The sequence below is a fragment of the Poecilia mexicana genome, unplaced genomic scaffold (genome assembly GCF_051168715.1).
Source record: "Poecilia mexicana isolate PSO_F unplaced genomic scaffold, ASM5116871v1 scaffold_9, whole genome shotgun sequence".
In the NCBI taxonomy this organism is placed as follows: Eukaryota; Metazoa; Chordata; class Actinopteri; order Cyprinodontiformes; family Poeciliidae; genus Poecilia; species Poecilia mexicana.
This window is the reverse complement of record NW_028263378.1, coordinates 17,110,251-17,138,250: the sequence shown is the minus strand read 5'-3', so window position 1 is coordinate 17,138,250 and position 28,000 is coordinate 17,110,251. Positions and strand designations below refer to the sequence as shown.

The following is a 28,000-nucleotide window of genomic DNA, read 5'->3' as shown; positions in this document are numbered from 1 at the left end:
ATGAATATCAACCAGATTCTCGCGTAGCATCTGATGGTCAGATTGAACACGTCAACAGTGAGACGTGTTGTATATATAAACGATCTTTGTAGGATTGGGTTTCTGGGAGGAGCTTGAGGGTTCTCTCCATGGGACTGCTTTACTATCCCTGTCGGGAGAAGGAGGAGCTGACCCGGGCGGACAGAGGAGGACACGCCGGTGACTGTTGGTAGGTGACATTCACGTCTGCATCTGGCTTGGGAAACGATAAACGTCTGGCTAGCGGGTTTCGCTGAGACGCCCCTTATTCCTCCCCACCCAGTTAAACAAAAATGATTTATTTTCGGTAAAAAAAAAAAAAAAATACTATAAAAACGTGTCAAAGTTTTATAAAGTTATACTTATAAACTATGAGTTTCATATCAGTTACTTAACGTTATATTTCGCGAAACTAGCAGCTAGCAGAATTGCTTATTTTTTTGTTGCAGTGAAAGTAAATTATCAAAATGTACTGCTACATATGACTGATCACTTTGTAACCGTATCTTTTCACCTTTAATGTTAGCACTGTTATCACGTTGAAAAATAGTCATTTGTGGTGCTTATTTTTAAGCTCATAATTCGAAAGAGTCAGATTGTGGATATAAACATAAATCAGCCCGCAGATGACAAGACAACAGGAGTCTGATATGTTGTGTATTTCTGTCTGTTGAGGTCAGCAAGGAGCTAAACTCTGTTGAATTGAACGGTAACATCACTTAATTTCAATGTTAGCTAACAAAATGTACAGAAACCAGTCGCTGTTTTGCTTCGTTAAGACTTTCATTGTCACTTAGAAATTAAATGTGTTTAAAGAAACACTCATGCGATGCCGATATTAACAGAGAGGGTTAACACCTTCTTGTTTACCCTCGCAACAATCTTTACAGTTTTTTTTTAATTGCTGTAACTCATTTAAAGTGCATTTAGGTTTTAACTTAGACCATCCAAGTCATGGTAACCACAGTTTGTGTGATCTCCTTTCTCCTCTCAGAGTTGACCTTTGGCCCACTTTGAGCAGCCACACTTAGCTCCCATGTCAGCTGTTTAGAGCAGCCTGTTTACTGGACCCGCATGGTTGGGAAATGTCTCCTTTCATATCCTGCTGCCATTCAGAGACACATACACCCACTGATAAACAGGGAAGAGGCTACAGCTTTTCACTATCACTCCTGCTCACATGAAATGGACTAATATGAGCCAGAAACCTCTGAGTTTCTGACTCCTTATCTCTTCAAAGGAAACCTCTTCAGATTAGGGTCGTAAACAGAAGCAAATACGGCTAGAAAAAAAAGAGTTTTCTCAGTTCACTGAAGTCCAAGACAAGGACATAAGACACGACTGATTCTGCATCTCTGACAATTATCATAACCATAATTAATTTTGTTGTGAGTTAATGTAGACACACAGCTGAAACTAGAGGCTGTTTAAGGACTCATATATAGGGCTGGCTTAAAAATAAAATCTCAGATTTAGTTTCAATTGCCAAGTTTAATTGATTTTTTTCCACACTTTCTTTTCAGAAAAATAAATTACAAATGACAGAAAATATCTTCAAAAGGTGGCTCCTGTGAGTTAGTGATGGAGTCTTAGGGCTGGACTATGACGATTCCTGTTTATTTACGGCAATTAATTATGAATTACGAATTCATTTAATTACGATGAAATCAGACTAAACCTTTCCTCTCGTTTGATTATCTCCATCTTGTCCTCCTTACAGCCTCAGGAGGATGTCTTTAAATGTTTCTGCTTCCAGCTTTGGCATTCATCTGGATATTAATATTGCTATGGATAAATAAAACCATAACAGCAGCGATGCCTGGGCCAAACAAGAAATCAGAAGAGGAGGACGTCTCCACTGCAGTGAGCAGCTCCCGTTCACGCCAACGTTTCCTGTCGACAGCTGCTCCCAAATCCAAATTCAGCAGTGAGGCTGCAGATGTTTCAGCCAAAAGAGCAGAGCCTGATGCTCTGCAGGCCTCCCTTAAGGTAAATTCAGGGCAGCCGCTGCAGACCACCCAGAAACCCGCAAACACCGTCCCACCGATGCTGAGCCCAAGGGCTGCGGCGAGGGAGCGTCTGAAGTTCTTCCTCGGAGCATCCGAGGATAATTCCTCAGACGACGAAGTTCTGGTGACAAAACCTCCGAGCGGTGCATCTCAACCTGCGGCTTCTGCTCCAAAATCCGCCGCTGAGTTGGCGCCTGCTGATGTGTTGCCGCCCAGCTCTTCAGTGCTGAAGTAAGAGTTTGTTAAAGTCGATCCAGTTCCCACTTTCAGGGCTCAGTTTTAATGCTCTGCTATGTGACTTTCTAAAGTTTCTGACTAACCTCTAGTAACAGGATCGTCTTCCAGGTCTGATCTTTGCTCTGAAACTGAGTGGTCTAATATTAGTTTAGCACGTATATAGTGTCTGGCGAAACGTTGTTCCCCTTGTTATCACCTGACCACACAGAGCCGTGTTAGTGCTGCCAAACATCTCGGCTCTATTATTGGAACCAGAGCGCCGGCCTGTGACTTTCAGAACTGAAGTTTGTGCAAGCTGGGTGACAACACAGTAATCGGGCTTTAGCTGAGTTTTAGATTTCACCCCTTTCTGCAAAACCTTTTGAAGTTAGCGGATATTTTGTTTTAGGCTGGAAGGGATTTCGTTTGATGGCGGGCCAGGGGAGTAGTTCAGTTTATCGCTATGTGCTCTGCTTGGCGTGCTCATTCCGGTAACCACCATCATGAAAGAGAGCAAGGTAGGATGCACACTGTGAAATATTATTGCTTTTTAATGGCTTAGATCATATTTTACTTTAAAAAAAATATTGAATAGATCATGCAGGGTTTCACTGCAGCCTTAAAAAGTCTGGAAAATGTGAAATTTGCTTGCATAATTTTCCAGGTTAGACGTGACACTAAATCCTCTGTTTGGGATCTTTCTACAAACACAATAAAAACAGCAAACTGTGCTTATTGAAGGTCTGCATTTAATCTACAGTACTCTGTTCTGTGTTTGACAAATTCACAAGTTACACATGTAGAAAAATAAATGATCTGATATAGCTGAAAAAAAAAATTAAAACGTTGCTGATCTAAATAAGTCCAGATGCTGAAAAAGTTGTGAAAAACTCCTAGACTACGCTGACAATTGAAAGTCAGTTTCAACAATGTGGGGAACCTAAGGTTAAAACCTGACAACTATTTATTGAGTTTAATCTTTCATAATGTTTCAAAAACTGCAGAAAATGTTTAATTTTGCACAGGAGACGAGTCGGGGGGGAGAAAGCTGTGGTTAAGTCATAAAACGACGCTCCAAGCTTTTTATTTTGTTCAGTATATCATCTGCAAAGTTGTGGTACGAGTGCAAATTTATCAAAACGTGACTATGTAGCTTAACTGGCAGACTAAGCAAGGAAATCCTTAGTCATAGAAGCAGAAAAGAAGCCCAATTCGAAAGCCTTATAAGCCTTATTGCACATATGAGTCACTGTAAACCGTTGAATTAAGTCCGAGCCACCTTTCACTTTTAAGAGTCATTGTCCTGCTGGTTCTGGGTGGGTCCTGTTGGATTTCATTCATTTTTATCTCTGTGCACAACCCAGGTACGTTAACCAGTTTCAGGACCCGACCAGAACCCCTCAGTGTAAATTACATTGTGAAATAAAGAGATTTGGTTGTATATTAAAAAAAAACAGGCTTTAATGCCGAAAAATGATCAAATGTTACAAGCCATACATGTCATACAAATGGATCAGATACAGAGTTACATTCACCGTCCAGCGCTGGGGCCACACTTAGCTCACCTTATGGATGTAACCAAGTGAGGCAAAGATTCTAGCGCAAGTTTAACTTTTTATTCTTCACTGCATCTGTTCCCTCCCTAAAGGGTAGTCTAATCAGTTTCAATCTGTCTACATATGACTGCCCGACAGCCACGCATGAACATGGTTATGTAAGCTGCAGCGTGTGCGTGTAAGCAGATAAAAGAGGCTAAAAGAGGTCGAGGAAAACAGAATCCATAACAGTTCAGTCTCAAACCCCCAAATCAACAAAATTCATTGATCTCCTGAGCCTCCAGTCTCCAGTTTTTACAGCTACTGATGAAATTGTTTGAGTCAGAACTGTTTATCATTCTGTTATCTGCTCATTGAGAACCTCTGCTCTTTTGCATTTTTAGGTTTATATGTCATATTTTATGTAAAAGAGTCTGGAGCTGATGGACTGTTGTTAACCACCAACTTATCTAGACATAAAAACAAGACAAAGCATCTCTTGAATGATTTCTGTTGCTGTACCTCTGCTGAAGTCCTGCAGCTTTTATGTCAACTAGAGGATTTTTTTTCCTTTGAGTTTGCGGAACATGAACAATGATAATAAAAGACAACATTTAAGTCTAGAAGCAACAGACAAATCCAAGTTAAAACAGAGAAGGGGCGGGGGGTGGTCTCTGCATCGTTGCATATTTGGAATGAGCAGCCAACAATGTGCCTCAGAGGATCTGCAGATATTGTGCTGCTGTTCATGTGGGAGGGGGGAGGGGAGGAGGCTGGCTGGCATCCAGGAGGAAGGACTGTGTGTGGAGACCTCTTTGTTTTGGTCTGTGCAGAAATGGCTCTAAAGATCCGCTGAAGAGCCTCAGCTTTGTAAAACGGTGTGAATAATGGAGCGAAATAACTTGTTTCCTTACCTCCAGAGGTGAGTGTTTTTTAGAGAGAGGCTTTACTCTCCTCTCTGATTAACCCACTGCTTTGATAGCTGCTGCTGCTGCTGCTGGTACTGCTTGTTTGGTATGCAAACAGTTAGCTTCTAGTTTCAACAAAAATACGGAAAGAAATAACTGATAGGTGCATGCTGGGAGAGTTTGAAACAACAGCTGTAGCAACTTCTGCAGACACGTTAAAACAGGAAATAGATTGGTTGCTGGGGTTCACACAGGTCATTTCACTTCATCGCTCAGTTTTAAGGAAATGATGAAAACATTACGGTTGTCAGGTTTTAGAGGAAGGATGTGCACAACCAATAACTTGCTGGGTGTGACTTTGTCATGAAACGGTGCTGCGAAAAGCTGGCATTGTTTTTGCACATGCGGTTTTTCTTAAAATACCCTCCTCATGATTATGATTACAGTCTAATCGTTCAATACAGCACAAGCCCGTTTAAAGTGACCCTCTCCTGCTCCATGCTGCATCCATGCCACTGTGAATAACTCAAAGCTGTAAAGAAAAAAAAAAAAAAAAAACGTTATCAGGCTGTATTTTAATAGCGGGCAGTATTTCCTCAGCGAAAGGTACAGTACAACAGCTAAAGTTCACAAGAGCTCAGACACGCAGTAATGCTCACACTCGCAGGTGTGTTTCAGATCCGACGCGGGTCCGAACATTTATAGGGTAAATAGGTCCTAATGCATTGACAACAGTAGAGAGAAGCCTCAGATACTAATGGTATGTACTTGAAACATTTTTGAATCTGATTTTTATGGTTTTTGTAGCCAAACAAGTAGAAAATGGTTTATTAGTTTTGGCGGTGATGAGTGTGAAGTGTGTTAAAAGCAGTGGCTGTCAAAGTTGGGGTAAATCCATAGTGGTAACAGATTATCTATGTCATGCACAGTACGTTTAAAATCTGTTCCTACGAATCAATCTACAGTATAACTTTGTAGTTGATGCGGCTGGTGTTGTTATTATATCTTTGTTTAACTGATTGAAGAGCAGAGCCTAAAGAATAAGGAAACTGAATTGCTGCTTAGGGCTCAACCACTCAGCCAGTCCCCAAAAGGCTCCTGAATTCTCATATATATATATTTTAGAACTCGTTTTGTTGCTTCCAGTCGTCTAGTTCAGTGTTTCCCAACCCTGGTCCTAAAGGCGCACTGTCCTTCATGTTTTAGATGTTTTCCTTTTTTAACACACCTGATTCAGATGATTGCAGTTCAGCAAAAGCCTGGTAATCAGCCATCATTAAAATTACACTTCAAAAGTCTCTCCATGAAAGATTCAGATAAAAAAAAAAAAGTAATCCATATTTGCTCTTAATTTAAATGTTGTGACATTTATTTTACACTTTGAAATAGTGAACAAGTGTACTAACTTTTGTTGAGTCATAATTTAACTGTATTAAATGGACAAGTGGACAAGTGTTTCAACCGAGACCACATTAAGATAAAAATTATTTCCAGTCTAATAATCCTAAACATGGATTATTTTATTGTTATTTTGATTTTAGCACAAACTGTAGGCCTAAATTTAGAAACAGACAGGAGACGGGGCTGGGTTACTTATAGCTGAGGAAAATGTTGTGAAGTTGCACTTTTTCCTGGTCTCTCATGTAAAGGTTTGTTAAATAGTATGATTAAAAAACATTAGTGGTTTTGAAACTAGCATTTTAAAGCCTTCTCTGAATTAGTTTGCCTGTTGTCAGTATAATTTCTATTTCTGTAGAATTTCCCTTTTTTTTTTTTTAAGTTTCTTACAATCGACTGTGAAATTAGTTAAATGAGCCAAAACTTATTGACTCTGCAACATTCATTTGCCCTTGATATATTTATTACTTTGGCTTCAACATTCAAGTTAATATAAATATTAAAGTTAATTATTTATTTTTTCAGATTTTCTTAGTTATCCATATATGAGCGATAAGAGTGTTTTTTGGGAGTTATTGTCTTTCATTTGCTTTCTTCACTTTAGGTTTAAAGATCTGTCCCAGAGTTAATGATAAAGGGAAACTTTCCTCATTACTCAATATCAAAGTTTTATATAGTCCAATTGCAAAACATGTGCAGTCTGACCCAGTGACTAGAAAGTGGAATAAAGGTAAAAGTCTACATCAGTGTGTCATTTGTTCAATATATTTCCATTTTGTTACTTTCAAAACTGTTAAAACGTAATGAAAAGTGAAATCCCGAGTAAATAATTGTCTAAGTTTGTGTTGCTAATAGAAAGTTACATAATGGTGTCATTTTAGAGATAAGATCAGAACTAAAGGAGTTGCACAGTCTGTCTCTGCCATTGAACTTTCCCTCTGGTTTTTGATTTTCAGCGCTGTAATTCACTTCAACTCTTTGTGTGCTCCTTCGACATACAAAATGCAGGTAGTTACAGACCTTTAACTTTCCCTGTGTAGGCCTAGCATGTCTGGTCCTCACTTGGTGAAAAAAGGACGTGAACACAGGAAGATGGATCTCCAGAGGGATTTTACGGTGGCCTCTCCTGCTGAGTTTGTCACTCGATTCGGTGGTAACCGGATCATAGAGAAGGTACGAGTAAAAGTGCTTATCTTGCTTGTTTTTTTTACTATCCAGAGGCAGCTTCCGGAGGCTAATCGGTATAGCTTCTATTTCTACGACGCAGGTGTTGATCGCCAACAATGGCATTGCAGCAGTCAAGTGCATGCGTTCTATTCGCCGCTGGTCCTATGAGATGTTTCGTAATGAGCGGATCATCCGTTTCGTGGTCATGGTCACCCCTGAAGACTTGAAGGCTAACGCAGGTCATTGTGCTCTGTTGCTCAGCAGTTATTACCACAAATCTTATCCAAGTTACAGTGAAAATCTAATGAAAACTGCGAGTCTGACACTTTTTTTCCTGTGCAGAATACATAAAAATGGCTGACCATTATGTGCCTGTGCCCGGTGGCACCAACAATAACAACTACGCCAACGTAGAGCTGATTGTAGACATTGCAAAAAGAATCCCAGTGCAGGTGCAATTCTGTCTAACTTATTTAATTCTTCATTATCTCCACGCTAACAGTCAGAAGTCCCAAATAATCATATATTGTTTTATTCTTTGGTTGTTTTAATGTAGGCTGTGTGGGCCGGCTGGGGTCACGCATCTGAAAACCCAAAGCTACCTGAACTCCTGAACAAATCAGGGATAACATTCTTGGGTAAAACTCCCTTTAAAGCTTCATTGGATTTAGTCCCTTCTCTTCATCCGTCTGACCTTGCTGTGTTTCTCAGGTCCATCCAGTAAAGCCATGTGGGCTCTTGGGGATAAGGTGGCTTCGTCCATTGTTGCCCAGAGCGCTGACATTCCCACACTTCCATGGAGCGGATCAGGTGAGTCATTACTTGGCCTCACAGGCAAAGTTCACACAGGCCTAGTTTTTTTTTTTTTTTTTTACAAAGTCCAACATTTGCAGACTGGGTCTTTGCTGGACGCTTGTTTATGTTTTAATGTGTCCAGGTCTGAGAGTGGCGTGGACAGAAGAGGACCAAAGACGGGGATATGTAGTCAGCGTTCCTCCAGAGATCTATAAAGAGGGCTGTGTTCATGATGTAGATGATGGTCTGGCCGTAAGTGTATTAATTAACAAAAAATCTATTTTGCCTTATTTTACAATAAATGTAAAAAAAAAAACAGTCATTTAAAAATGATCACCTTGCTAGTCCTTTCTACAACCTGCATGCATAGAGAGAGATCTTTGACTATCACTAGTTGTGTAACTTCTCTACATCATCCAGAGTCCTGCATCCTCCTCAGCTTCTCTTCAGCTCAAACCACAGGTTTTTTTTATTTGTATTTAGGTTTGGGACCTAAGATGGTCCTAGATGAGGGTTGATTTGGTGTCTGCTAAACCATTTCTGATGATATTTTGGAAGCTCAGTGTTGTTGTAGAGTTATAAGTGTTCTGGTTGCAAGTTTGCCTTTTTGGGGGGGATTCCAACTACTATTAGCAACACAAGCTGGTATATATTTTTCACTATTTTACAGATTGAAACACAAAAAGAAAACATTTTTGGAATTCGATATTTTAAAGCGTAGCATGAGACACTGGTTTAAAATTCAGAAATGCTTAGCTTGTAGTTCATCCAGACAACTTTCATTGTATTCTTAGAACTTGAAGCCATATTGGTTACTCAATTTGACAAGTAGCTGTTTTCTTTCTAACTTGAATGATATTTTTCTTTTCATTTTGAAGAATGGCCACCAGAAATAGTTCTGTTTTTCTCATCATAGTTAAATCTGTTACGTATTGAAATTTAATAAATATCTTCAGATTAAAATTGGACATTTATATAATAATTAGTTACAATCAGTCTGTGAATATGATTCTCTAATAAAATATTATTTTTAAGGCTTTTTATGCATCTTCATCAAGGCTGCCAGTCAGTATGTTTTTTTTGCCAAATGCTATAACATATTTTCTCTGTTCAGGGAGCTGAAAAAATTGGTTATCCGGTCGTTATCAAGGCCTCTGAGGGTGGAGGTGGAAAAGGCATCCGAAAAGTTGAAAATTCAGATGAATTCCCAAGTTTCTTCAGACAGGTTTGTGTTCTTATGGTTCATGAGCCAAAACATTTTATCTTTCTTCAATTCGCTCCCTGCATTCAACTCTTCTCTTGTCCTCTGTGACCGCAGGTGCAGACAGAGGTTCCAGGATCACCCATTTTTATCATGCAACTGGCTCAGCATGCAAGGCACCTGGAGGTGCAGATACTGGCAGATGAGTACGGAAATGCAATCTCCCTGTTTGGACGGGACTGCTCCATCCAGAGGAGGCACCAGAAGATCATAGAGGAGGCTCCCGCCACCATTGCTCCCCCTTCAACCTTAGAGCAAATGGAGCGGGTCAGCTTGTGTCCGCGCTTACTTTTTATGTGGCCGATTCAAGTTTTGCCGTGTTTGAGAACAGTTTTGTTTCTTCTCTCTCTCTCCAACCCAGTATGCAGTGCGGATGGCCAAGATGGTGGGCTACGTCAGCGCCGGTACTGTGGAGTATCTCTACTCAGAAGACGGCAGCTTCCACTTTTTGGAGCTGAATCCTCGCTTGCAGGTGGAACATCCGTGCACGGAGATGATCGGAGATGTAAACTTGCCAGCTGCCCAACTTCAGGTAGGCTCCAGCTGTGATTTAAAAGAAGTCAACAAAAAAAATGTTGCAAATGAAAACTGTGGGCCCTCCTTGCATCAAGACAGTCAGGTCTTTAACCGTCTGTGTTTAATCTGGTAGATTGCGATGGGCATCCCTCTGCACAGAATTAAGGATATCCGAGTGCTTTATGGGGAAAGTCCGTGGGGTGACTCCGTCATCAACTTTGAAACGCCAGACTGCATTCCTAATCCAAGAGGGCACGTTATTGCAGCCCGCATCACCAGCGAGAATCCAGACGAGGTAAAGTTTCGTCTCAGCCCACGGCTGTCTGTTTTACACTTCTGTTTTCCCCACTGATTGTGATCACTGGCTCATCCTCAGGGGTTCAAGCCCAGCTCTGGGACTGTGCAGGAGCTGAACTTCCGCAGCAGTAAAAACGTCTGGGGTTATTTCAGTGTGGGGGCCGCTGGTGGCCTCCACGAATTTGCGGATTCCCAGTTTGGACACTGTTTTTCGTGGGGAGAGAACCGAGAGGAAGCCATCTCGTAAGCCTCTGTTTTTTTTTTATTGTTGACTGATCTTTATGTAGTACAGCCTTTTGGGTGCTTTATTGAATGTGAGTCATGACCAAATAATGTCATATCTATACTGATGTTGTAACAACCCCTAGTGTAGTAAAACTAAGTGCAAACTGAGTCCTGCCAACTGTGTTGAACCTTTACACGCTTGTTCTAATTAATGCAATAATAAAACGTGTGCAATAAATCTATATAAGGTGAAATTTCTAAGAACATCTTCTGTAGACGACCCGATATTTGAAAAGCATTTCTGATGTCCTGCAGAAACATGGTGGTCGCGATGAAGGAGCTGTCCATCAGAGGAGACTTTAGGACTACGGTGGAATACCTCATCAAGCTTCTGGAGACTGAAAGCTTCAGAAACAATGACATCGACACTGGCTGGTTGGACCACCTCATTGCAGAGAAAGTGCAGGTCAGAGTCTTCATTCTGGAGCCGGATGTTTTTTTTTTTTTTTTTTTTTTTTTGTGGTTGCCTTGTGTTTGAGAACGGTCCTCCTTCTGCAGGCAGAGAGACCAGACACCATGCTGGGCATCGTTTGTGGAGCTCTGCATGTTGCAGATGCCAGCTTCAGGAAGAGCATGTCGGACTTCCTGCATTCCCTAGAAAGGTCAGCAGATATTCTCCTGCCTCAACAAAGTTTCACAGTTTCACTTACTGTGGGTTTACATGAAGGGCTTTTATCTTCTCATTCTGTAGAGGCCAGGTGCTGGCGGCAGACAGCCTGCTCAACTCTGTCAACGTCGACCTGATATATGAAGGAGTCAAGTACTGTTTGAAGGTAGCTCCTCTACTTTTGCATTAATACCTTCTGATGATGTACATTAGCAGTTTTTTTGTTACATTTTGTCTTGTTGCAGCCACAAACTTCCGTGTGTTTTGTTGAGATTTTATGTGATAGACCAATGCAGCTGCATTATTTGTGTCATAACTTGCATAATAACCTCTGTCACATTGAATGAACTTTGGCTGGACCATTCTAACACATGAATATGATTTAATTGTATCTTTGAGGGTGTGTGAAGGATTTTTTTTTCTACAATGTGAACCTTTGCACTTTCCAAAGTTTTTTGCAGACTAACAAGATTGCTTTGTGCTTAGCTTCATCTATCTTCCCATCAACTCTGACCAAAGAAAAGCATCCCCACATCATGATGCTGCCACCACCATGTGTCATCATCGGTCCATTTTTCTTCTCTGCTGCACATAGCATTATGTTTGTAGGCCTTAACTCAGGTTAAGTTTTATCTGAACACATCAGCTCATTTTAGTTGTTCTCTCTTTTTTTTACAAACTGCAAAAGGAGCTGCTTGTAACTTTCTTTTTTGACAGTTTTCCATATTGGTCATATTTATGAAGCCTTCAACTGATAGTTGTCCTGCAAACTCATTTCTGCAGCAAAGTTGAAGTGGTGTTTCAAAATTGTTGCTCTTCTTGCCTGGCCTTTTAGTTAATGCACACAGTTAATGCACACAGTTGTGCCGAGGTCTTGCTCGGTTTGCGGTTGCGCCATACTCTTCTTGTTTTTATTTTTGGAGGATGATTTAAGGGTTGGTGGAGTGTTTTTTTAATAATATTGTTTCATAATCTAACCTTACTTCCAACATTACGACAACCTTTTCCCTCGGCCTGCATACTGTGTTCTTTGGTGTTCATGATGCTTCACTAATATTTAACAAACCTTTTGAAAGGTTCACAGATCAGATGGTTTTATTCTGAGATGAAATTACTCACTGGTGGCCTCTATTTACTAAATAAGTAACTACTGAAGGTATCTGATGGCACAAGATTTATTATTAGAGTAGTAGTAGAGTAGTATTAGAGTAAAGAAGGATGAATTTATTATTTTTTTTCCCCACTTGATCCTCATGCGCCGCTTTGTGTGGATGTCGGTCTATTACACAAAATCCCATATAAAAAAAACATTGTTTGTGGTTTATTAAAAAAAAAAAAAAAGTTAAAGACCTATGTAAAATCTTTATGTTATAAACTGTCCTGTGTTCTGGCTTCAGGTGGCTCGCCAATCCCAAACAACTTACGTCATCATCATGAACGGCTCGGACATTGAGATAGACGTCCACAGGTTGAACGACGGGGGCCTCCTGCTGTGTTACGATGGCAACAGCCACACCACATACATGAAGGAGGAAGTAGACAGGCAAGACTTTCACTCTGAGACCCACTGTACTCGTCTGTCTGCCTGACCTCATGTTTGCTCATTTCCCACGTTGTTTCATCGCTGTAGCTACCGCATCACTGTCGGCAACAAGACCTGTGTGTTTGAGAAGGAGAGGGATCCCACCGTGCTGAGGTCTCCCTCTGCTGGTAAACTGCTGCAGTACACCGTGGAGGATGGAGATCATATTTTTGCAGGAGAACCTTACGCAGAGATTGAGGTTTGACTGATTCTGGGGGGAAAAAAAGAAAAATGTTCTGTTTGTGTTACTGTCCGTTTACATTTTACTCCAGTTTTCAATGTGCTTTGTTCTCAGGTGATGAAGATGGTGATGAGTCTGACCGTGCCACAGTCTGGCTGTATACACTTTGTCAAGAGGCCAGGGGCGGTTCTGGAGCCCGGCTGTGTCACGGCGCGTATGGATCTGGACGACTCCAGCAGTATACACAGGGTACTTTAACTGTCACTTTATGAAACAAAGATTGTTTTTTTTTTCTTTTTTTTTTTTTCTATTTTGTGATTTTAACGCTGATATTTAAGGCAGTGCTTTTTTTCTTTTTCTTTTATTTTGGCCCCTGCTCCAGGTGGAGCTCAACACAGCTACTCTGCCGCCCCAGCAGCCGCTGCCTATGGTCGGGGAAAAGCTTCACCAGGTTTTCCACAACGTGCTCGAAAATCTGGTCAGAGTGATGGACGGGTACTGCCTCGAAGAGCCTTACTTCAGCACAAAAGTTTGTATTTACCACTCTGCTGTCAAATACACCTGAAAAATACAAACACGTGACATTTTCATGTCCCTTTGCGCAGCTGAAAGAATGGGTCGCGACCCTGATGAAGACCCTGAGGGATCCGTCTCTTCCACTGCTGGAGCTTCAGGAGATCATGACCAGCGTGGCCAGCCGTATCCCCCCTGCTGTGGAGAAGGACATCCGGAAGGTCATGGCTCAGTATGCGAGCAACATCACCTCTGTCCTCTGCCAGTTCCCCAGTCAAAGGGTAAATTCAGTCAGTGACCACATGCTGACTTTGAACTGCTTTTTTTATTGATAAATTTTACCTGTTTGATTTCAGATTGCTAACATTTTAGACAGCCATGCAGCCACGCTGCAGAGGAAGGCTGACCGGGAAGTTTTCTTCATGAACACTCAAAGTATTGTTCAGCTGGTGCAGAGGTGAGTTGTCTAGTTTTTTTTTTTTTTGCAAAAATATTGAAAGTACTATTAATTTAAAGACATGTTATTTAATTTCTAGCCTGGGCCTGTCTGCAGATATCTCATTATTTTTTACCAGTTTAGATCCTTTCTGTATAAGCTCATAGTCGGTTGTGTGATGACTCTAGGGCAGTGGTTCTTAACCTTTTTTGAGGTACCGAACCCCCCAGTTTCATAGGCGCATTAACCCCCCCCCCCCCACACACACACACACACACAGAAAATAATTTGCGGTATTCTGATTTATTAATGTAATTATATTAGTTGTATTACCTCCCCCACACCACTAGAGGCAGTACCAACCCCGAAAAGATGTGACTACAGAATTTGGTCAAAACTGTGAGCTTTACTGAAGTAATTAAAGACACAAGTTCAAATCCATGCTGAGAGTGGATCTCCTTCCCGTAGCGCTGATTGGCTAAGCAATGTAACGTGATCCTCTGGAGCAAGTGATGGCAAAGCGGGGCGTCATCACGACTTTACACAGTGTGTCTTTACCTCCGCGGCAGAGGCTCCGCCGAACCCCTGAGACCAACTCATCAAACCCCTGGGGTTCGATCGAACTCAGGTTAAGAACCACTGCTCTAGGGGCTTTGACCATTTTTATTTGATTATGTTTTTAGGGACGCACAGATAAAGCTACCCCATTTAAGTTGGGTTGATCTGTGACTGGCCAATACTTAAATGTGAATCTGATATTATTCACTGATCTTATCTGTATCTGCAAAGGTCTGATAATCAGCCACTGTCCCCTTCTGCTCTGCGAGTTTGAAACGGTACAAGACATACAGCATGACAGAAATGTTATATTTGCTCAGATATCGCAGTGGAACTCGTGGTTACATGAAATCTGTGGTTCTTGATCTGCTGAAGCGGTACCTGCAGGTCGAGATGCAGTTCCAGCAAGGTAACAGGACTCGCTTTACTAACCTCACGTTTTTCGCCCAAGTTGAGGTTTAGCTGAAACACTCACACCACGTTTCTCTCTTGCAGCTCACTATGATAAGTGTGTGATCAACTTGAGAGAGCAGCACAAACCCGACATGAGTCCTGTGCTCGACTACATCTTTTCTCACGCTCAGGTGTCCAAGAAAAACATCCTGGTGACGATGCTCATTGTAAGGCTCTCCTCCTCCGCCACAGATGGTCTAAAGTTGTTATTTTTTGTACATCAAGAGGTCTGATCAGAAGTACCACTGTAATGTGGGTTTGGGACTTTGTGTAGGACCAGCTGTGTGGACGTGATGCCACCCTTGCAGACGAGCTCATGGCTATTCTAAATGAATTCACACAGCTGAGCAAGATGGAAAATTCAAAGGTCGCTCTGAGAGCCAGACAGGTTAGTTCCCTACTAAAAAAAGTGTACTTTTTATCTTGTAGCACCATAACAAGACTGCTGAAGTAACATATCAACTCTTAGGTGTTGATTGCCTCCCACATGCCATCGTATGAACTGAGACACAACCAGGTGGAGTCCATCTTCCTGTCAGCTATTGATATGTACGGCCACCAGTTTTGCCCAGAAAACTTGAAGGTGACACCGACGTCCATCTCTTCATTGTGTATTTGGTTTGCCTTGCGATGATGTGTGAAGACATGCTGCTTTATGGAAATAATGTGTTTGAGACTGTAGCTTATGTGATGTGATTTCCAGCTTTCACTGATTTTTGTACATATCGGAGAAGATTGTGACATGAAATTCACAACTTAGGAATATATGGCTAAGCTCAAAGTTATTTATCTTAGAAAAAGCATCCTGGTCAAATTTAAATATTACCTTAAATCTTAATCTACCAGAGTTATGAGATTAACTGTGCACCACAGCATCACCAGCTGCTGTTCTCACTTATCAAAATTTAGATGTTACTCAAAGGTAGCAGCAATGACCAGTATTATTGGTCATACCTGCAAGTTACACTTTGCAGACATTTGTTTTTATGCAGTCTTGAATATTCACTCCCCTTGACTTGATGAATTTATAATGTGGCTCCAACTGCATGATAACCTGACCTATTTTCTGATCTGTTAGGGCACTCACATAGTCTGTGTAAGACATTAAACCGTCATCCCAAAATTGTCAAAAACAGTGATTGTCTCGGCTCTGATGCATTAAAACACTTTACATCTTTCAGCCCAATACCCAGGTATTCAAAACTGAAGTGCACCATGAGCAACTTTCATAAAATGTGTTTTATTTTATTGACACTGAGACCCACCAAACCTGGCAAGCTAAGCAGTGCAACCCAAAGGTTTAGCTTTGTGTGGAGACATACCTGTGACAGTCTCTTTGCTGCAACTTAAACATCAACTAAAGAGTGCGTTTTCTATTTGGCCACAGAAACTTATTCTCTCCGAAACCTCAATTTTTGACGTCTTGCCCAACTTCTTCTATCACGCAAATCAAGTTGTGTGCATGGCTGCTTTGGAGGCAAGTAGAATCAAAGTCAAACTGATAGATTTTTCTTCTTTTTGACTCCTTTATAGTTCTGTATTTTTAACTGGTACTTGTGTTTTCTACGCTCCCAGGTGTATGTTCGCAGAGCATACATCGCCTATGAGCTGAATAGCATCCAGCATCACCAGCTGCTGGACGGAACGTGTGCCGTCGACTTCCAGTTCATGTTGCCGTCATCGCATCCAAACAGGTGATGGGGTTCCCTTTGATGACGCAACCTGCCCCCCCTCTTTCTTCCACATGTGAATCGAGATCGAACGTTAGCACAGCGTTAGAGGATGTAAAGCTGTTTCTCTGTTGAGACCTTTTCCTGATGTTGACCAGGTGTAGACTGAAGTGCTGAACTGTTGGTTCGTACTCGGTAGTGAAGGCGGAGAGCAGTCTGTATGCTGTGGTCGCGGCTGCTTATGGCTAACTTGGAATGCAAACGGTTTTCTTCCCACTCAGTAATAATATTAATGTGCACAGTTTTGTAGAGAATGCTTAAATCTACTCATTCTGCACAAAGGTACCTTCAGGTTCCCCTTGATCACTCTCTGCTAATATTGACATCTCAATCATCTTATTTCAGAGGGAGCAGCCCTACTCTGAACAGGTAGAGTAAAGCTCCTCCCCACCAAACAGAGCACTCCATCGTCTCTATAAATGTTTCACAGCAATGCATGTTGGATGTCGCTTTTTCCCTGCCGTCCACTTAAGGTTCTTCTAACAAGCCCTTTCTTATTCACATTACAAGCCAAGCTTCTCTAGTCGTCCTGTCATTGCTTCTCTCTTTTTTTTGTGTGTGTAAAGCATTTCTGAGCAAAAACCCAACTTTTATTTGTCTTATGTTTCTCGTGAAAGAAATAAAACGAGCCAAAAAGAAACCTTCAAGCCTGAGATTTCAGTGATTGCTGCTAAATGTTGAGCTTGCAACCTCCAGAATTGGATTTTAACCATAAAATCTCAATCAGGTCTCAAGATTTCATGGCAATCTGTTCTGGGTAGCGGTTCTTAATTTCCTTTAATTCAGCACGTGAATTGACGGCTTTTGAATTTTGGACTTGAACAGGAATCAAGGACTTATGACTTTGGTATGAAAAATGGGAGATTTTAATTTTAATTGGTTAAACATTTACATGAGGAAGTGAAATGTTTGTGACTTATGGGGGGATTTAGTTAAAAAAAATGTTGTGATTTCTTTTTTATTTTATACATATATATGTACTTTTTAACTTCATATCAGATCAAAGATCTTCTCATTGTTCTTTTCATATGTTAATAATTGCATATGCCATATCTTTTCCAAGCTAGAGATTTTACTTTGTCACTGATGCAGGAAAGCAGCAGACCAGCTCATGTCCAACCACTTTCATGACTCAGGAGATCCAGTCCAATGGAAGTCAGTTCCAGGCTAAACGATTAAAGGGAATTCTGCCAAACATATTGTAAAATAGCCTTGATTTACCATGAAATAGCACTGGTTTACCAGGCAAAAAAGTGAAAATAACATTTTTTTTTAAATCCAGTAAAATGTGATTTTGCCAATTACTCACTCTGGGTTGAATACGGATGTTTGTCACAGGAAATTTTGAGAAGTTTAGTTGTTGTGAACAGTGTTGCTAGCCATAGCAAAAGCTATAAATGGGATTTTAGACCCACACTGGACTTGTATAAGGACTAAGACTTCAGACTTGTATAACCTGGACTCTGCAGGTTTCATTCATGTAAAGTTTGTTGTACTTTGTTAAACAAAAGACAACATCTCTACCTGCTTTATTGCTCTCTGTATGAATTTCTGCACATTTCCTCGAAGCACTTCCTCTCCCTGAGATCATTTAGTAGCTCTGTTTCCGGTTTAGGCTTCCTGTGGCAGCAGGCGGACTGGGCCAGTTTAAGGTTCAACGGCAGAGCAGTGAGCTGCTGATGGACGGAGCCTTGTCTCCACCTTGCCAAAGAATGGGAGCTATGGTAGCTTTCCAGTGCTTTGACGACTTCAAAAGGTCACCGCTCTCTAAACGATTCATCCTGTTCAGCACTTACAGTGAAGAACACGTATATATACATATATATACACTGTATATATATATGTATATATAAGTAACTGGGATGTTACTTTTGCTGATCCTTTCAGGAATTTTGATGAAGTTCTGTCAAGTTTCGCTGAACAGCTCGTGGAGGGAGCTTCGTTCTTAGAGTCCTGCTCTAGTTTCTACGAGGAGGAGAACATGAAGGTGGGTTTGTCGCTCTGTAAGCATTTGCCATGAAGCAAAAACGTGACCTGCTTCTGCAGCCGCCAGTTTCTCCTCGGTTCTCCGCAGAACAACAGGGAGAACCCCATCCACATCATTAACGTGTCGATAAAAACAGCAGACACGGAGGACGACGACGCCTTGGTGAAGGCCTTCACTGCCTTCGCTCAGTCAAAGGTCAGAGGTCGTGTCTGAAATAAGACTATCGTTTTCATTTCAACTTTTAATAAGCCAAATTTTTCTTCACATATATTTACAGAAAGCCATTCTTTTTGAGTATGGGATCAGGAGAATGACCTTTTTGATTACTCAGAAGGTAAACGTTTCTGAAGCATCTTTTCTTTTCTCTTTCTTTAATATATTTTAAACATTCATTTGTTTTTACAATATTTAAACTGTGATCGCTTCAAAACACTCTTTTATTGTTTAACTATATTACAACTAACATTTATCTTAAATAAATCTTCTCCTGTTTTGCTTCATTTAATAATGAGGTTGTCCTGGTTACGATGGGAGGCAAATATATAAACCTGAAAAACACAAGAGTAAGGATAAGATAAACAAGACAAGACAAAAATGACATGTATCTCACAACTTAATGATAACCACGTTTTGCCAAAGCTGCTGAATACACGTTGTGGAGATTATTCCACATGGTTTAGCAAATGTCAGAAAATTTTCAGTTGTAGTTAATTTTGTAAACTAATTCCACATATCGAACCAGTATTTGAGCAGGTTTAATATTATACTACTGTAACAAGGTAAGAACAAGGACTTATTTTAACAACTGCAGTCGATGAGCATCTTAATACATATTTTAACTTTTTCTTAACATTTTTATCTAATTGTTTTCTATTCGATTCAGAGAGAATTTCCAAAGTTCTTCACGTTCAGGGCTCGAGATGAGGTGAGTTTACTTTACCTTAACCACTGTATTAAAAGACAAACAAAAAGAAAAACAACGCCTTGGCCATCTAAACAGATGTTGATTCTCCCGTCTCCGTTTTGCCGCTTCTTTTCAGTTCCAGGAGGACCGAATTTACAGAAACCTGGAGCCAGCTCTGGCGTTTCAGCTGGAGCTCAACCGAATGAGGAACTTTGACCTGACAGCAGTTCCCTGCGCCAACAAGAAGATGCACCTGTACCTGGGAGCGGCTCGGGTCCAAGAGGGCGCGGAAGTGACGGACTACCGCTTCTTCATCCGGGCAATTATGCGCCACTCAGATCTCATTACAAAAGTAAGAAGAAACTCAGCCAAGAGCCTGCTGGCTTGGTTGACTTTGTGTTTTTGTTAAAAGGGGGAGAAAAAAAAAAAATAAATTGTATAAAATATAGTTGCATCTGATGTGCTTTCTTTGTCATCAGGAAGCTTCATTTGAGTACCTTCAAAATGAAGGGGAGCGGCTCCTGCTGGAGGCCATGGATGAGTTGGAGGTCGCCTTCAATTACACCAGCGTTCGCACAGACTGCAATCACATCTTCCTTAACTTTGTTCCTACTGTCATCATGGACCCATCTAAAGTCAGTTTGCAGTCATTTCTTCTACTTACTGTGAATTACTGAAGCTTGCAGAAAGAGCGGTGTCTCATTTTATTTAGCTTTCTGGTTTATCAGTAAAATTCACCACAGTTTAAGGTTATGACTTGGAAAAATGTGTAAAGTTTCAAGGAATGTGCTTGACTTTGCAAGGTGCATCATCCACCTCCTTACCTTTGCAGTTTCTTACTGTATTTAATTCAATGTTTATTGCTTCATTTGACACATTCTTTGCTTTTTACTTTTTGTTTATCTTGTCCTGATCTTTTGTCCATCAGATCGAGGAGTCGGTTCGCTCCATGGTGATGCGCTACGGCAGTCGTCTTTGGAAACTGCGCGTCTTGCAGGCCGAGCTGAAGATCAACATCCGCCTGACACCGACTGGAAACGCCATTCCTATCCGCCTCTTTCTCACTAATGAATCGGGCTATTACTTGGACATCAGTCTGTATAAAGAAGTCACAGACCCAAGCTCTCGACAGGTGAAGACTGAGCACTGATTAGAGATCTTGTCATCTCCGCTTTATCGCTTAAATTCATCCCTTCGACTTTGCTCGTGCAGATCATGTTTCAGTCTTATGGAAACAAGCAGGGTCCGCTGCACGGCATGCTGATCAACACTCCTTATGTGACCAAAGACCTGCTGCAAGCCAAGCGCTTCCAGGCTCAAACCCTGGGCACCACATATGTATACGATGTCCCTGAGATGTTCAGACAGGTGCTGCTTACTCACTGACCTCCACTTATTTCTGCTGTGATGACCTGCACAGTTTCACTTTCTGTAAATTGTTATTTCAGGCATTGTTCAAGCTTTGGGTTCCTGGAGACAAATGTCCTAAAGACGTGCTGATCTGCACGGAGCTCGTTCTGGACACGGAAGGTCGACTCGTTCAGATGAACCGGCAGCCTGCGGATAACAACGTAGGACGTTTTAAAGAACATCCAAATCTACTTCCGCCCTCTTCCCGGCGACTAAACGCTGATATTCATTCTTGCGTTTCTCCTCAGGTGGGAATGGTGGCCTTTAAGATGAAGATGAAGACCCCAGAGTACCCAGAGGGCAGAGACATTATCGTGATCTGTAACGACATCACTCACATGATCGGCTCGTTTGGTCCTCAGGAGGACGAGCTGTTCCTCAAGGCGTCAGAGCTGGCTCGGGCCGAGGGAATCCCCCGCATTTACATCGCAGCCAACAGCGGAGCGCGCATTGGACTCGCAGAAGAGGTCAAACATATGTTCCAGGTGGCCTGGATTGACCCTGCGGACCCCTACAAGGTCGCTGCCCAAACTGATTTCTGTGTTTAAATATTTTAACTTGTGACAGAAAATGAGATATTATGTTTTGTTAACATTTCTGTAAGGTCTTTCTTATACTTTCTTCTGCAGGGCTTCAAATATCTTTACCTGTCGCCCCAGGACTACACCCGGATCAGCTCCACCAACTCCGTCCACTGTCAGCATGTAGAGGAAGGAGGAGAGTCCAGGTGCAAAACTTGCTTCGCCTTCTGATTAAAGCACCTTTTTGAATATCTGACTGAAGCTGGAGAGCGATATATTTCGAACCGTATTTTTGGTTTCTTAAGTAATCAGGGTTCTGGAAAAGTATGGGAAATTTTTAAACGTATTATGAACTCTAATATTAAAGCTCCAGCAGAATCGTGACAAAGTGAGACTTTTAATCATCTCTGGATTACGACATGCAATCACCACAAACAGCATTTTTAAAATTATCACCAGAAACTGTCTTCTTATCGTTGGAAGATGAAAAAAAGAGAAAAAACAAACATATCAGTGTTGCGAAATATCCAGATTGGTGTAAATGTAATGAATGTGCCGAAACAAGAGTGTCTGTAGCTGCTATAATAATGTATATTTTGATGTCATATTTTATTATTCCTAGTATTATGATTCTAATGTCGTATTGATCAGTTTATTATCTCATTTTTTATTGATAACAAGGAAAGTAGTTCTTGTGTTTCACCCAGTTTAATCATTAATCAATTTAAAATCACATTATTTGAAGACCATGATGTAAACTTTCTGTTAGTTCAAGAAAACAAGAAGAAGACGTCATGAGTACAAGCAGCTTCAAGAGTCGAGACATACTTCAATATTTGTACAGCTGTAGATATTATGACATTTATATCATAATTATACTTTCAATGGTATAAGTTTTGTCATTCAGTCCAATCTGGAGCTGAATAACAAAACTCATGACTCACAAACCCCAAACTTTGTGAGTCATGAGTCCAACAGAGTGAACCACTGACAGTAAAGCCCAGATAGTGTAAGAAAACACACAAACTGCCCTTACACAGATGTTGTTAGAAAGGTTTAGTAATTGAGAAAATTTAAATTTGTAGTCTGGAAAGGTCTATAAATTTAAAACTCAAAATGTTTAATCCTGCTTCTCATTGTGGAGTCGGTGTGATGCGCAGGCATGAAATTCATATAAAAATGAGTAGAACTGAATTAAGTTTTAAACCATTTTGTTTTTTTTTAATATGGGATAACTACAGTGCCTTGTTAATTTGCCCTTCCCCTTACAGATACATTATCACCGACATCATTGGGAAAGACGAAGGTCTTGGCGTTGAGAACCTGCGCGGTTCGGGCACCATCGCGGGGGAATCTTCTCAGGCCTACGAAGAGATCGTCACCATCAGCATGGTGAGCAGGACGTGCACCTGATTCCCCTCAGAGGAGAGAAAGTGCCAAGTCCTTCCGATTTCCCCCCCTGACCTGCATACAGGTGACGTGTCGAGCGATAGGAATCGGAGCCTATCTGGTCCGTTTGGGGCAGCGAGTGATCCAGGTGGAGAACTCCCACATCATCCTGACCGGAGCTGGTGCTCTTAACAAGGTTTGCTTTTCCGATTCCTCCTGGGGGTTTTTATCAGCTTAAAAGAAAAATGTTGTTTTTAGAGGGTTTGTGAGCAAATACCTCGATTTGTGTAGATGTCATGATTTTTTTTTGTTTTTGCAGCATGAATTGTTTTGTTTTTTTTATTGTGTAAGGGGGCCAAAGTGAGCTGGTTGGTGATGAGAAATAGAAATATTTAGAGCTCAGTTCTGCTATAAAGTACGTTGGTAAATGTTTACTCTCTGTGTTGCACAATAATAAACTCTAAATACAGATCCATAAACTAATCTTAATTTTAAATATAAGAAACTGAACATAAATACAAAAGAACACTTTAAATAAATGATCATTAAGCTAACATGATCAATATTAGTTGGCATGATAAAACTAATAATGGTGATGTAAATAACATTCAGATAATTTAATCGGCCAGTGAGTCCAGTGCAGATTGTTCAGGATATGAAGCACTTTTAACCATCATTCTAATAAATAGTTTTATTCTCTTCCATCAGTCATCAGCCTCTGTTTATTTTTCCCATCCAGGTTCTGGGTAGAGAGGTCTACACCTCCAACAACCAGCTGGGGGGGATTCAGATCATGCACAACAACGGTGTCACACACACGACCGTCCCTGATGACTTCGAGGGCGTCTTCACCATCCTGAAGTGGCTTTCTTACATGCCAAAGGTTCTGCTGAATACTTGGATCTGAACACGGCTGTGGCGGTCAGGTCATTCACTGACGTTTCTTTACGTCCTCACAGAACAACCACTCCCCCGTCCCTGTTAGAGCAACCACAGACCCAGTAGACAGAGAGATAGAGTTTGTTCCCACTAAGGCCCCTTACGACCCCCGCTGGATGCTGGCCGGCAGGCCTCACCCCAGTGAGTTACGCCCTCCAAATCAGCATTTATGCCTAATGCTAACAACCAGGCCAATAATTTCTTTTTTTTTGTGTGTGTGTGTAAATTTTTAGTGTCAAGAGGCGTGTGGCAGAGCGGATTCTTTGACCACGACTCTTTCATGGAGATCATGGGGTCCTGGGCTCAAACTGTCGTCGTAGGAAGAGCGAGGTAAACTGATCTGACATAGTCTTTGTGTGTATTAACTAAATTCATCTGTAATGTGAACATGTTTTCTGTGTTCATGCAGGTTGGGAGGAATCCCCCTTGGTGTGATCGCTGTTGAAACGCGCACGGTTGAGCTCACCATCCCTGCAGATCCTGCAAACCTGGATTCGGAATCTAAAGTAAGTCAGTACCTCTAAAAATTTTCTTTTTTTGAGGAGCTAAATAATAAAACTTAAAACTCTGATTGTTTTTGTGATCTCGTCAGGTTCTGCAGCAGGCTGGCCAAGTTTGGTTTCCAGATTCTGCTTTCAAAACGGCTCAGGCGATTTGTGACTTTAACCGTGAACGTCTGCCTCTCATGGTGTTTGCCAACTGGAGAGGCTTCTCCGGGGGGATGAAAGGTGCAAATCCTCTCAGTTCTGCATTTTTTTCTGGTTGCAACAGTTTTAGACTGAACTAAAGCTGCGTGTGTTTCAGTTTGGATGTGTGGGTCATGAATGCCCTTTGAGAAACTGGGATTTTACTTGTGCGTTATTTAATTTTCTCTGTCGCTTTCTCTCTGTCGATACACGTTTTAACTACATAGTTATCTTAGTCTAGTTTTCAGAGAGAATAATAATCATTCCTGGAATGATGATCAACCTAAAGATAAATGGAGAGACAGAATTTACAACTGTGTAACAAATATTACAGATATTATTTATGTGCGCTGTGTGGAGAATTAGGCCGAGGACTCATCCATGGGGAACGCCTTTGTAAATTGACAGAAACAAATCAAAGTAACTCCTGTAATAAAACTCTGTTGTCTATCAGAAAGTTCGTTTCTGAAACACCGACGGTTACATATGTCCAAACTTAAATATGTATTATAAATAAAGAAGGATCAAATGTGCTTAGGTCACTTGAGGTTAACTTTTTTTCATCCTACACATTTTCACTCTTCAGTCTGTAAGAGAAGTTAACCAAAAGTAAGACTGCAAACACTACAAATTTATGCTGTAGATCTGGAGTAACTTTGTTCATGTTTTTTGTTGTAGATATGTATGACCAGGTGCTGAAGTTTGGAGCCTACATTGTGGACGCTCTGCACACTTTTCACCAGCCGGTGTTGGTGTACATCCCACCCCATGCAGAGTTGAGAGGAGGATCCTGGGTGGTAATAGATCCCACCATCAACCTGCTGTGTATGGAGCTCTATGCTGATAGGGAGAGCAGGTACGTTTTCTAAACGGTTCTCGACAGAGATCTGTGCTTCTAAGCGTGTTCTTCATATTTGTGGTTACGTTTCTTTGATTCAGAGGTGGCGTGCTGGAGCCTGAGGGCACAGTGGAGATTAAATTCAGGAGAAAGGACCTACTGAAAACAATGAGGAGACTCGATTCAGTCTACGCCAGTCTGGTTGAGAAGCTCTGTAAAGCCTTTTTTTTTTCTGTTTCTAATTCCAAAAACGTTCTCAAGTTCGCATTTTACGTTAGAAGTAAAAAGACGTTCGAGGTGTAAGACCTTCTTTTGTTATTCCAGCTTCTCCAGAACTGTCTGACAAGGACATCAAGGAACTGGAGAAGAAGCTCAAAGCAAGGGAGGAATTCCTGCTGCCCATCTACCACCAGGTGGCAGTGCAGTTTGTCGATCTGCACGACACTCCGGGCAGAATGCAGGAGAAAGGGGTGATCACTGTGAGTTAGGATCTGACTGAAAAGTATAAAAGACGTACATTTCAAGGCGAGTAAGCTTTTTGAAGCTAATTTGACCGTTTCTACTTTTAACAGGATATTTTAGACTGGAAACAGGCGCGGACCTTCTTCTACTGGCGTCTGCGGCGGCTCCTGCTGGAGCAGGTGGTCAAGTGTGAGATCATGGAGGCCAACAAGGACCTCAGTGACGGACACATGCAGTCGATGCTGCGGAGATGGTTCGTTGAAACGGAGGGAGCAGTCAAGGTGTGTGAGTGCGTTCAGAGCTTCAGCACTTTGGCAGCTCAAACAGAAAAAAACGTAATCTATGGAAAAAAACATTGTTCACATTCTGAATCTTTTTGTACAGCACTTTTTTTTATTGAGATAATTTACTTGCTCTACTTTAATTAAATTGACAAATTTCTAAATGGTTGTAGTGTTGAAATACATTTAGGCATGTGGTAATAAAATGTAACTGCCTGTTGAAGCTGAACTGAAGTCATGTGGCGAGTGTCTGCTTCCTCAGGCTTACCTTTGGGATAACAACCAGGCAGTGGTGGAGTGGCTTGAGAAGCACTTGTCCACAGAGGACGGCACCCGCTCAGTCATTCGAGAAAATATCAAGTACTTGAAAAGAGAAAATGCTTTAAAGCACATCCGTGGGTACGTATGACCCCTTTTCTTGTGACCACGCCTTCCTGTTTCCTTTAGTTCTTGTGCTCTTTTATTTGGAAACATGTCATTTTTAAAAAACGTTTACCACTGTAATACATTTAGAGTTTGGAGGCATTTCAGTCCTGTTTCAGAGCGTAACCTCTGGGGGAAGATTGTGTGGTTATGAGTGCAACATGGCAGGTCACACCCGACACTGCATCTCCTGTTCATCTTTCATCTGCTGTCAATGCAGCGAATGTGGAAGTCTCCATCCAGGACTTACACTCACCTCTTGTTACAGTTGTATTTTTGCATTGTCATCAAAATACCCTTATCGCCGTGACAGAGTGGTCGATTATTTATTTATTCTTTTTCTGGAAATCACCAAAATTCTTCCCTCTCTCCCACACACCTGAAAACACTCCAGGAGTAGCTACTCCGAAGAATCGACATTTGAATTCACGTAGTAAAGGTTCAGAGCGATTTAGTTCTGGAGGATAAAGAGTCAGGTTATCATAGAGGACACCATATATAGCATGTTAGGTTTCTTTATTTTCAACTGTAGATATGAGTGTGTTTGCCTTGCATCACATTTAGTTTTAATACAGTTATTTCCCTTTTTTTTTGTATAAGCAAAATTCATAACAGAAGTTTTAAAATAACCACAGTGTATTTTAATGTAGACTTCACTGAATCCTTCATTCTGTTGTCTTTCCTTCCACTGCTCTCATTGTGTTTTTGTGTGCAGCTTGGTGCAGGCCAACCCTGACATAGCGATGGACTGCATCATCCACATGAGCCAGAACATTTCTCCCTCCCAGAGGGCCTCGTTGTCGCATCTGCTTGCGACGATGGACACCACCAGCACCAGTCCCAGTTAAGCTCTTGGACTTCATCAGGTCGTGCCGTTAAAGACAAAAAAAAAAAAAAAAACATTTTTTTTTTTTTTTTTGTAATAAGTTGTACTGTTGAAAGTTGTAAACTCAGAGTCGCTTTAGTGTCGAAAGGTTCAGGACGTAAAGCTAATCGAACATTGTTGGGGATTTCAGCACTGAAGTACTTGTATTGCTTTTGCACCAAAAAAAAAAAAAAAAAAAAGACAAACGCACAAGAACAGTGTTAGAAAGTCTGTGCTGCTGAGCCACCTTTTAATGTTCGCCACGATCCACAAGTGTGTTGGTGCCTTTTTGTTTAAACGAATAGTTCAGACGTTTTGCCGTTTCAGTCCAGGAAGCCTTCTTCTCCATTCGACAGCCTGACACTGTAATGCACACCTCACTTTGCTGTATTTAGCACATTATGACTTGAAGTCAATGTCGATTTGCCTTTTTGGATTGCCTGAAGTATAATGGGGCTTTATAAAAAAACAAATAACTTTAGTTTCGGCCTCCAGTTATTGTTTCTAGTTAAACCTATAATATAACATGAGTGTTTGTCTTTAAATGTTTATAGATGCCATATAAGGTCACATGCCACTCTTTGGACTGTTTTAATAAAATTTTTGGAAAACGTTTGTCAGGAAAATATTTCAAAATCAATCCGTTTTTTTCTCTTGTTTTGATGAAATATAAATATATAGAAATTATAAAAATGTAAATATTGATTATTGTTTTCAGAACATTGTATATCGTACCGTTTCTATTGATTCCGGTTCTCGTATCATTTGGAGTGGTCAACTCTGTTGAATTTGACAAAATAAAAAAGGCTTCACAACAACATAAGTGTGCG

At 41.1% G+C, this 28,000-nt stretch overlaps 1 protein-coding gene across 3 annotated transcripts; it reads left to right on the top strand.

Annotated features, from left to right (window-relative positions):
- Positions 1–3: 3 nt before the first annotated feature.
- acacb (acetyl-CoA carboxylase beta) lies at positions 4–27,993 on the top strand. Of its 3 annotated transcripts, XM_014988231.2 has the most exons (54): positions 4–208; positions 1,739–2,258; positions 7,125–7,257; positions 7,352–7,490; positions 7,594–7,703; positions 7,808–7,889; positions 7,963–8,061; positions 8,189–8,298; positions 9,161–9,271; positions 9,365–9,574; positions 9,669–9,839; positions 9,957–10,118; positions 10,200–10,363; positions 10,661–10,811; positions 10,904–11,007; positions 11,097–11,178; positions 12,410–12,555; positions 12,643–12,793; positions 12,890–13,024; positions 13,158–13,304; positions 13,381–13,569; positions 13,645–13,745; positions 14,603–14,691; positions 14,778–14,902; positions 15,010–15,123; positions 15,205–15,318; positions 16,123–16,212; positions 16,311–16,429; positions 16,811–16,834; positions 18,081–18,221; positions 18,353–18,452; positions 18,540–18,647; positions 18,730–18,786; positions 19,336–19,377; positions 19,493–19,708; positions 19,836–19,991; positions 20,285–20,488; positions 20,569–20,724; positions 20,805–20,927; positions 21,015–21,284; positions 21,396–21,493; positions 22,559–22,679; positions 22,762–22,872; positions 23,416–23,559; positions 23,636–23,756; positions 23,849–23,945; positions 24,025–24,121; positions 24,208–24,343; positions 24,980–25,157; positions 25,241–25,353; positions 25,464–25,618; positions 25,712–25,882; positions 26,145–26,281; positions 27,021–27,993. In XM_014988231.2, the coding sequence occupies exons 2-54, from the start codon at positions 1,759–1,761 to the stop codon at positions 27,151–27,153; spliced, it is 7,257 nt and encodes a 2,418-aa protein (XP_014843717.2). In that variant the 5' UTR covers positions 4–208; positions 1,739–1,758; the 3' UTR covers positions 27,154–27,993. The 3 variants fall into 3 exon arrangements, with proteins under 3 accessions (XP_014843717.2, XP_014843726.2, XP_014843736.2); XM_014988240.2 differs by lacking the exon at positions 16,811–16,834; XM_014988250.2 differs by lacking the exons at positions 4–208; positions 1,739–2,258 and adding an exon at positions 4,530–4,700.
- The last annotated feature ends 7 nt before the right edge of the window (positions 27,994–28,000 follow it).

Coding starts and splice junctions, on each gene's coding strand:
- acacb (XM_014988231.2), top strand. CDS start 1,759: ATGTTTCTGCTTCCAGCTTTGGCATTCATCTGGATATTAATATTGCTA. Junction 7,704..7,807: donor CAAAAAGAATCCCAGTGCAG/GTGCAATTCTGT, acceptor GTTTTAATGTAG/GCTGTGTGGGCCGGCTGGGG. Junction 15,124..15,204: donor TCGCTCTGAGAGCCAGACAG/GTTAGTTCCCTA, acceptor ATCAACTCTTAG/GTGTTGATTGCCTCCCACAT.